The sequence below is a fragment of the Chrysochloris asiatica genome, unplaced genomic scaffold (assembly GCF_000296735.1).
Source record: "Chrysochloris asiatica unplaced genomic scaffold, ChrAsi1.0 scaffold00156, whole genome shotgun sequence".
Classification (NCBI taxonomy): domain Eukaryota; kingdom Metazoa; phylum Chordata; class Mammalia; order Afrosoricida; family Chrysochloridae; genus Chrysochloris; species Chrysochloris asiatica.
The window spans coordinates 5,710,980-5,721,965 of record NW_006408674.1 but is presented as its reverse complement, the minus strand read 5'-3'; the positions used below and the strand labels follow the sequence as shown (position 1 = coordinate 5,721,965).

At 42.1% G+C, this 10,986-nt stretch overlaps 1 protein-coding gene across 1 annotated transcript in view; it reads left to right on the top strand.

Annotated features, from left to right (window-relative positions):
- ADAMTSL3 (ADAMTS-like 3) overlaps window positions 1-10,986 on the top strand; it is a 465,021-nt gene that overhangs the window by 427,162 nt on the left and 26,873 nt on the right. The window contains exons 24-25 of the mRNA XM_006870947.1: window positions 1,527-1,709; window positions 5,856-5,972. Coding sequence (XP_006871009.1) covers window positions 1,527-1,709; window positions 5,856-5,972 — 300 coding nt within the window. The remainder of the gene's footprint in view (window positions 1-1,526; window positions 1,710-5,855; window positions 5,973-10,986) is intronic.

Here is a 10,986-nt window from a genome sequence, read left to right as displayed (position 1 = left end):
CTATTATAATAAAATGCCTAAGCTACTGAAAACCAAACCCATTGCCATTGAGCCAAATTCCAACTCATGGTGACCATGTAGCATGGAGACAACTGCTCCCTGGGCTTCCAAGGCTCTTACTCTTTAGGGAAACTGAGTGCCTCATCTTTTGCCAGTTGGTAGATCCCAGCAGCTGAGCACTTTAACCATCACATCACCAAGGCATATAAGATGCTCCTTGTTGTTAAGTGCTGTCGAGTTGCTTCTGGCTCATATCAACCCTGTATAGGGTTTCCTAGTAGCAACTGGTGAGTTTGAACTGCCAACCTTGCAATTTAATCTGACCTTGCAGTCCAGTGCATTAACCCACAGCACCACCCCAGAATGTACAAGACTTTCCCACCTTGTGGTTTAAGAAATAGATTCTGGAGCAAATTTCATTGGTGTCAAAGTGTCACCATGTGTATGGAGCATGAATTTTTCAGGTGCATCTGTGGGATCCTAGGGGGGTTAATGTGCAGCTGTTCACTGAAAACTTGTAGTTTGGAGTCACCCAGAGGTGGGCTTGTAAGTCTGGTGATCTATTTGAAAAATCAACCACTGAAAACATTATGGAGCATACTCCTAGTCTGACACCCATGAGGGTGCCAAGAGTCAGGGTCACCTCTGTGGCATCTCGTTCTAGTTAAGGTGCACTTGTCATGACAATAGTGACCACATCTGTTTTCATCAGAAAGCCACGCCATGTCTTCTGCATTCTAACAAGGCTCCACCGGAGGAGAGGGCATCTTCAGACCAGTTACTTAGCACAACCTCAGGCATCATCTGGGACCACGTGAGCTCTTAAGAGCCAAATGAGATCCCTCTGACTCTCAATCCCACAATCCCACTGTCCAGCTAAGACCTCTCCTGAATTGGGGGCTGAAATGAAACCCCCTTTTCCCTCCTGAGTCCAGGCTTCTGCAATGTTGCTTACAGTCCCTGCACCTCACCACATCAGCCCCGTCTTAAACTTCAGTCCTCCTCTTAGTTCCCTGAAATTGTCTTCTCTTACAAAAACCATTCGTGAACAAATTAATATTCTCCCTGAAGGAGGAACACTTCATTGCATATGCACAGGAAACAACTACAAGTTTCATGTTTTTGTTTTCCAAAGCCTTCTTTGCTTTGGACCACCCACCACTCAGAAATTTCTTTCTCTCCCTGACACTGTTGGTCCCCTGCTCCACCAACCTTTCTAGCCATTCTCCCACCAAACTTCAAATCTCTCTCTCAACCCCTGTGATACCACCGTGCTCTCTTTGACCTCTATTCCTTAACTTAGAAACATCGATCAGTCAAGTGCTCAGAAGACCAAATTCCTTTGCTTTAACAGGATTCCCCCATCTGCCAAAATTGTAGGGATCGAAATAACCATTGTTTCCTATTATTTGTGGTTTAAAACACTTGCTGACTCGTGGCCAAAACGCTAAATGATGTTTGTCACATAGTTCTGTGGCCCTGTTCTTAAAGGAATTGCCTTTATCGTATTTGTTTTTGCTCCCAAGGTGTCCCTCAGCCCAGTATAACTTGGTTGAAGAGAGGAGGATCTCTGAGTGACAATGTTTCCTTGCTTTTCAATGGATCCCTGTTGTTGCAGAATATTTCCCTTGAAAATGAAGGACCCTATGTCTGCACAGCCTCCAATGCTCTTGGGAAGGCCACGGCAACATCTGTACTTCACTTACTGGGTAAGTGCCAAATTCTCCTTGTTCCTCAAGTGCTTCCTATAATATGTACAAAAGACGCCACAGTTTTGTTCTGGAATCAAAGAATAAAGGCTTGGTTCTAGGGATTGCTACCCTAACTCACTTGCACTCAATATTCATGCTCTGTCTTTAGAGTGGTTCTACTCTTAGTGGGTTCACACTTTCTTGACACCACTCTTCAGCAAAGAACCTACATTGGGATATTCTCTGCCTAGATTTTAAGATGCTTCATTTTCTGCCTCTACATTTGCTTAACTCCTGGCCCACATTCGGAGCTAGCACTGAGTTGTGTTCCAGTCAAAATAGTTTCCTGCCCTGTCATTCAATGCACACACACACACTCTCTCAAGTGCACACACAACAGACAGCGCACACATACACACAAATCACACTCCTTCCTTCTTGGAGGTTTCCAGACATACTTCTCTCTGAGGGGGAAAAATGTCCTTCCCTGCATTCCGTACCATTCTCCCAGCCCCTCCTATCCTTCTGCTTTGTGAGCCCTCCTCTGATTCCGTCTGACCTCTACTTCCTTTCCTTTGAGCTCACCACTTGGTTGCACAGTGCTTGCATTTGGTTCTGTCTCCTCATTTAAACTGTGACTTCCTCAAAGGTAGAAACCATGTTTGACACACACTTGTTGTTGTTATGTGCCGTGGAGTCGGTTCCAACTCATAACGACCCTACACAGGGTTTCCAAGGCTGTAAATCTTTACGGGAGCAGAAAGCCTTATCTTTTTCCCACTAGGTGTGCAATAAATACTTATCTTTTGAGTCTTAAAACGATCTGCACTGGGGTCAGTATTGTTGTTTGGAAATGGTCATTAATATGCCCTTCCTGGCACAGGATCTTAAGCTCGTTTCTCTTACATGATCGGATGATATCTAGAACTCACTGAGCTCTTATCATCAAAATGGGCTTTAAGTTGCGGGAGTTCCAGGATTCTATATATACTAACCCTTTTTCCTACCAGAGGTTGGAACCAAGGGAGAGTTCAGTCCGAGGGAGGTCAAGGAGCATGGAACATTTCCCTCTGTGTCCCCAGCACCTAACAGGTGTATTAAAAACATACTTCATGAATGAATGAAGTCAAATCGTTGGCAGACCTAGCATGAGATTATAGAGGTTACTTCTGAACCAATAGGAGAAAATGAGGAAAAACTAACTCCATACTTCTTGTCAGTTCAAGGAGCACAGAGACATAAAGGTGCCAAGGCAGGGAGTTGGAATAGTTGTGCACAGAACATTTGTTATTGTTGTTAAGTGCCATCAAGTTGGTTCCGACTCATAGCAACCCTGTATAAGGTTTCTGAGGAGTGACTGGTGGGTTTGAACCACCAACCTTTTGGCTCAAACTGACCATGCAGTCCAGTGCATTATCCTGCAGTGCCACACCCTCTTTGGATCCTTACAACAGCATAGCTCTGTGGGCAGTGATTTATATCCCATTGTGTAAATGAGGGAAACCGACACTCATAGGGAATTTGGGCTTATTGTTGTTATTGGGTGCCATGGAGCTGACTGTTAACTCATAATGACCCCATGTGACAAAGTAGAACTGCTCCATAGGATTTTCTAAACTTTAACCTTATGGCAGCAGATTGCAAGTTCTTTTCCCTATGGAGTGGCTGTGTGGGTTTGAACTGCCAACCAATCCGTTAGCACCCTAGCACTTAAACCATTGTGCCACCGGGGCTCCTTGGATCCAAATATGTCGTCTCTTCTCCCGGTGTTCTTCACACAACCCCTTCTGGACTCTCAGTATCGATCAGAAAGACACAGTGTGACTCTCCAAGAGACTCTTTGCAGCGTGCCTCTGAGATCTTGTAGCTCTCACGACAGAAGAGTTCCAACAGGCTGGCTAGACCACAGCTGGTCCGATTCTTGAGTACTTCCTTATTTCTGACTTATCTCCACCTCCACTCATGAATCTTCATGGCTTTCTCAGTTTTCTCTGCATATCTCCTTTTTAAGAAGTCCCTTCATGAAAAACCCATGAGCACCATCTAAAATGCAGCTATTGGTCCCTCCATGTGCAGAACAAAGAAGAGTGTTGAGAATTGAGGAGACTTGGAATCTATTCGTCTATTGGATGGGTTAGTCTGTTGAACATCAGTCTCCACAACAGCGGTGAGGCCAGAACTAGCTGGTGCCCAGCCACCACTACCAACTGCTCTGAAAGGGATCACGGACAGAGCAGCAGAAGGAGACAGGAGGGACCTGAGACTATGGCTCTCAGCCACCCTTCAGTCCTGGAAAGGACCTCCCCCTCATGGTCCAACTTTCAGCCAAGCAGTAGAGAGGTATATAGGAGAACAACATCAGTAGTAAGATATACTCACTATGAATGATGGCCTGGTCAATCATTCAAAATCAAAGGGGCAACATGTACCTAAGGACTAAGGTGAGAAGGGATGGAAAGGTGGCTGGGATGGAAACAGGAGCCACAGGGAGAAAGCGGGGTGACTGTTGTTCCATGAAAGGATGACAATTATTGAGATGAAACAAAGTGTATGATTTGTTGAATGTAAAAAACTGATGGTCTTTTCTGCAAACTTCACTCAATTCAAATTAAAAGTTTGAAAGGAAAAAAAGAAGTCTTCTTCAGTCAAGCAACCCATGAATTTGGTGATTTCACTGAGGAATCAAGAATATCTCATATCACACAATACACAGCATTCCTTCATCGTCATTCAACTTGAGTGATAGTTTACATGGGAGAGCATCAGCTTTACACTCATCCTATTGTATTTCGTTTCAGTGCAATGATTACAATCCCCTCCATGCATCATCATTCAATAGCATTTGCTTCCAATCCTTCTGGGTTGGTTTTTTTTTTTTTTTTTTTGGTGGGAGGGTGGGGGGAGGGAGTGATATACGCTGAAGCTCTGGTAGCGTAGTGCTTACGAATCAGGCTGGTTCTCACAGTCAGCAGTTCGAAACTACCAGCTTTTCCGTGGGAGAAAGATGAGGGTTTCTGCCCCTGTAAAGATTTACAGCCTTGGAAACCCTATACAGGGTCGCTATGAGTCGGAACCAACTCCACAGCACATAACAACAACAACATACACTGAAGCACTCAGGAATATGTAACCATTCAAACAACCAAAGGTATACCCTGCACGCCAGCCCCTCAGGCACCAGCACACAGCCCCTCTCCCTCCTCGAGTCTATAGTCCCCAGTGGCTCCATCTCTCCGAATCATCTTCTCTGCCTTCATCTCTGGCATCGCTGCTTCTCTGGTTAGGGTCCTATACTCCACTTTTCTCCCTTGATGGTCCCAGGGTCCTCCGCTCCTGGACTGCAAGATCAACTACTCCCCTCCTTTTGTTGCAAAATGTCTACCTTTATATTTGCAACATTCACAGTCAGTCCTGATAGCAATTATTCAGTATTGAATCACAAGAGTCTTATCCCCATCTCCTTTCACCAGTCCCATATAGACAGGTTAGAAACCACTCAGTGGGATTCTACCTTCCCCTGCACCCTCTGAAACTAAACTCCCCCTTGAAAACTTGTTAGTCAGTCACTTCATGCCTTTGTTGCTCCCCATACCCCATTTTGGGTAGCCAATGTCTAAATTGCCTATCCCTGTCAACCCTGTATACAGAGGGGGCGGGAATGATCCTTGCTGTAAAGATTTGTTCCCTCTTTTAAGCTACTACATCCATAAATATAGGTCAAGTTCATCAAACTGTAGCAGATTATACTTTTTTTCCTCTTCTTTCTTCCTCTAGTTGCGTTCTGTTCATCCAGCCATTGAAGCTAGGTCAAATGGGTAGGAGCTCTATCAGACCAATCTGCTTCCTTTTGGAATTCTGGTGAATATAAATTCCTTTTGGGATTCTGGTGACTATATTTTTCCCATACTACTCGGTCAACTTTAAGCCCTGGAAACACACAACGATGCCATGTATTGGCACAGTTAGTCACTGTCACTAACATTCCACACTTCCATATCCATATGACCTTGCAGACTTGTGTGAGCCTGAACGTCCAGGGATAGAACATGCTATTTACAAGGGATAATTTCCTAATAGTAGTTGCATTTAAGATTACCTGAGCTGGAACAAGAAGTAGATCATTTCTATTTGGTAAACAAGTGTTCCTTTTTTTCTCTTTCTCAGAACGAAGATGGCCAGAAAGTAAAACTGTCTTTCACAAGGGACATAAAAATCACATGCATTTGGCTTCTGACACTGGACCCGTCAACAATCATAAACCAAGAGAAACCATACTTCAAGGTGTGAGCTTTTTACTTTCCAGGGATTTGCTGTTTGGAAGGCATGTGCCAAAAAAAGGACTTCGCTAAAAGACCCTCTATGTTTTACATTGTCCAACAAGTACAATTATTTCTAGGCATCGGGTCAGCTTTTCTCTTGTCCCTTAGTCTTCTGTGGTTCAACCTGTTTCTTCCATCTTGAAACTTTTTTGAGAAAAATCTACAGCTGTAAAAGCCCACAGTGCTCATATCCCAAGTGTGTATGGCTGTTACAGATATTAGTTTTCCAATTTCAAAGCTATTGCCAATGTGGTAAATATTTGTAGAAGGAAAGTTTCCTTAGAATTCTGGGATGAATTCTAACATTTTCACACGTTTCCTCCCACATACCACATTGCTGTATAGGTAATCCCCGACTTACAATAGGGCTGCATTCTGACGACTCTGCCATAAACCAGTTCTGATGTAAGTCAAATACCCTTTTAATTATTGTTTTAAGTTTTCATCATTATTGCCTTTTAACATCAATATCTTTATAAATCCAATCTTTATTTGCCTTTAGGGGTTGGAAACATTACATATAAACTTATAGCTGAAATTCAACATTGGCACTTCTTGCTTCTCCAGTTATTTGCATGTTATGTAAGACCAAAAAAACAGTGTTATGTGTGGTTTGTACTAATTGCATATGTCATGAGTCAGGAACTACCGGTGTATCAGAGTTTGGTTAAAAGAATCTAATCAAAATTCCGACTATCAGAAAGGCTAGAATGACCAAAGCAAAAAACAAAAACATAAAACTGTCCATCAGTGCCTAACTCCAAACGAGTGAGTCACAGAACACGTGACGAAGCTTCTGTTAAACTTGATGCTTGACTCTATTTACTAGTCTGTTGTTAGTTGAATCCAACTAATAGAGATTACGTATGTGCAAACCAAAACTGCTCCTTTAGGGTTTTCAAGGCTGTGACCCTTCGGAAGCAGAGTTCCAGGCCTGTGTTTTTAAGAAGCCCCTAGGTGGGTTCAAACCTGCAACCTTATAACTAGGAGTTAAGCACTTAACTGCTTATATCACTCCGGGATCCTCTCTCAGCTGTGCAGGAATAATAATGACTTCTGCATCATTCCAGCCTTTTTACCTCCTGAGCCAGTGCTTTCATTGGCCTGCATCCTCTCGTTAAAAGTATATGAGGGTCAGTCAGATAATGTTACTACTAGGGCTCCGTTTATACGTACACAGATGTATTCCAAATAAAAAGTGTTTCAATGTGTCTCAGTAATCAGTGGGTGGCTGCATACAAGTTCCCTCAGTAATAAACTTGTCTTAGCCTAATTAGGGAGCCTTTATTAAAAAAGGAAGCTTTTGAGCCATGGGAAAGAACCTATTTTGAGGTCAGGGCTAGAATCAAATTTTTAACAAAACTCACATGAGCTTCTTCCCAAATCACTGAAGCTTTACAACCAGCTTACAGGAATGCTGCCCCACATAAAACAACAGTTTTAGAATGGAACAAGTATCCTACAGAAGGTTGGGAGAACCGCAAAGATGAATTCAAAGAAGAGAAGCTAGTTCAGAAGGTGATGGTGTCTGCTTTGGGTGACCCAAATGGCTAATCTTGAGAGATTGTCTCAAAACACCCAGGACAATCATGGGTTCTTATAATGAAGCTTTAAGAAAATTGAAACTGCATTGGTGAAAAAAAAAAGGCCAGAAAAGTTGCACTGAGTAACTTTTTCCCATCATATCATTGTACCTGCTCATTCTTCAAGGTTGCAAGGGCTGGCCTATGAGAATTTCATTGGGAGCCTTGCTGCTTCTACCATACAGCCCTGATCGAGCCCCTTCAGACTTCTATTTGTTCCATAAACTCAAAGAATATTTCAAAGGAACATGATTTGAGTCCCTTAAGGATGCCTAAATTACCATTTGGACATGGTATAAATCTAAAAACCCAGAATTGTGTACGGGAAGGGTTAGAAAGAGGGAAGCATGACCTTCAGAAATGCATAGACCTAGATGGAGGATATGTTGAGAAACAGTGGCTTCAAATTTTGACATTTTTTATGATTTTGTTCTACATCCTGGTCTGATGCTGTAGGATAAGCACTGGATGGCTAAACACTAGGTCCTCAGTTCAAGCCCACCAACCACACCACGGAAATTCTATACAGGGTTGCTGTGAGTAAGAACCAACTCAATGGCACTTAACCACAACAACATGATTTTGTAGTGATATTTTTTTGGTTACCCTCATATATCCCAGAAGGGATATCTGGGATATATGAGGGTAAGAGTGCTACGAGACATAGTTTCCAGGTGTCCAGAGCCTGAGCTAGAAAGGACTACAGAAGGGAAAGATTGTACTGAACTACTGACTGAGTCAACAATCCAGCACATGCTATGTATGACCCAAGGACATTTATATGGTGTAGTCCTTCTCCTTGCTCAAACATAATACTACCATGATGTGTTGTTGTTAGATGCCATCGAGTCAGCTCTGGCTCATAGAAAAACTATGCACAATTGAACAAAACACTGCCCAAACATGTGCCATCCTCAATTGTTCTGTTTGAGCCTATTGTTAAAGCCACTGTGTCAGTCTGTCTCTTTAGGGGTCTTCTTCTTTACCATCTACTTTACCCAACATGATGTCCTTCTCCAGTGACTAAGTTTCACCACCTTCACTTCTAAGGAGCATTCTGGCTTTACTACTTCCAAGACAGATTTATTTGTTTTGGAAGTTCTTGGTATTTGCAGTATTCTTCACCAACAATGTAATGCAAATGCATCAATTCTTCTCCAGTCTTCTTTATTTGTTGTCTGTCTTTGACATGCATTGAAAGCACCTTAGCTTGGGTCAGATGCATCTTAGTCCTCAAAGTGATATCTTTGTTCTTGAACACTTTAAAAAGTCTTTTGCAGCACATTTGTCCAATGCAATACATATTTTGATTTCTTGATTACTGCTTTCATGAGCATTGATGGTGGAGCCAAGTAAAAGGAGACCCTTGACAAGTTTAATCTTTTCCCCATTTTTATGATGTTGTTCATTGGTCCAGTTGTGAGGCTTTTTGTTTTCTTTGCGTTGAGTTGTAATTCATTCAGAAAGCAGTGGTCTTTGATCTTCATCAGCAAGTGCTTCAAGTCCTCTTCCCTTTCAACAAGCAAGTTTGTGTTGTCTGCATATCACAGGTTGTTAATGAGTCATCCTCCAATCCTGATGATGAGTTCGTCTTCATGTAATCCACCTTCTCGGTTTATTTGTTCAGCATACAGATTGAATAAGTCCAATGAAAACATACAACGCTGATGCATGCCTTTGCTGAATTTAAACCAGGCAATGTCTCCTAGTTCTCCTTAAATGACTGTTTCTTGGTCTAAGTACAGGTTCCACATGAAGACAATTAAGTGTTCCGGAATTCCCATCCTTTACAATGCTGTCCATAGTTTGTTATGATCTACACAGATGAATCACTTTGCATAATCAATAAAACACAAGTAAATTTCCTTTTGGTATTCTCCACTTTCAACCATGATCCATCTGACATCAGCAATGCTATCCCTCATCCTGCATCCTCTTCTGAATCGGCCTGAATTTCTGGCCATTTTTAAATTATCTTCAGCAAAACTTTTCTTTTGTGTCATATTAATGACATTGTTTGATAATTTTCATCTTCTGTTGACTCACCGTCCTTTGGAATGGGCACAGATATGGATTTTTCCAGTCAGTTGGCCAAGTAGCTGTTTTCCAAATTTCTAGGATAGACTACTGAATGCTTCCAGAGCCGCATCAGTTTATGAAAACATTTCAGTTAATATTCTGTCAACTCCTGGAGCCTTGTTATTTAGCTAGTGCCTTCAGTGCAGCTTGGACATCTTCCTTCAATCAGTTCTTGACATATGCTACTTCCTGAAATGACTGAACAACGACCAATTCTTTTTGGCCCAGTGACTCTGTGTTCCTTCTATCTTCTTGTGATGCTTCCTGCTATGTTCAATAGTTTGCTCATTGCTGTTGTTGTTAAGGGCTGTTAAGTCAATTCCAACTCAACATCAACCTGTATAGGATTCTGAGGTGCAGTTGGTATGTTTGAACTGCCAGCCTCACAGTTAGCAGCCCATTGCTTATCCTATAGCATCACCTAAGACATAAAATCCTTCAATATCGTAAATCAAAGCTTGGATTTTTTTTTTTTTTCCAGTTCTTTCAGCTTGAGAAATACTGAATGTGTTCTTCCCTTTTGATTTTCTAACTCCAGGTCTTTGCGCATTTCATTATAATACTACCATGATTAAATCAAGTGTTATTTATTCATAAAGTATTAAATAGAGATTTATCCACTGCTTATTCTTATCATAGCAAACAGTACAGAGATGACCAACCTTGAGAAGCTCGCATTCTGAAGAGGGGAGCAGTGTTATAAACAGATATTTTCATGTGGTGTGAAAAATAGAAATAAGGTCAGAGTAAAACAGTAGCATTGAGAAGGGCCCTAAGTCTCTCTGAGGAAGGCAGATAAGCTTTTGTGTAGGACATGATGTTTATTCTGGGAAGTGGAAGCAAAGCAATCCAGGCAGAAAAACAGTGTACAAAAACATGGAGCATGAATATCAAATCAACAGTAAAAGAAAGAAAAAGGATATTCATGAAGTTGATGCTGCAGTACAGGTGAATCCTTTGGAATATTTATGTTGCAGTTGTTATTGTTGTGAATTGCTAGTGAGTCGATACCGACTCATAACAACCCTGTGCATGACAGAAGGAAACACTGCCCGGTCTTGTGCCAACCTCACAATCTTTGCTCCACCTGAGCCCATTGCTGCTGTGAATGTGCCAATCCATCTCGTTGGGGCTCTTCCTCTTTTTCTCTTAACCCCCACTTTATCAAACATGATTTCCTTCTCCAGTGACTGGTCCTTCCTGACAATATGTCCCAAGTATGAGAGACGAAGTCTGGCCATCCTGGCTTCCAAGGAGCATGCTGTCTGTACTTTTTCCAACACAGATCGGTTTATTCTTTTGGCAGTCTATGAT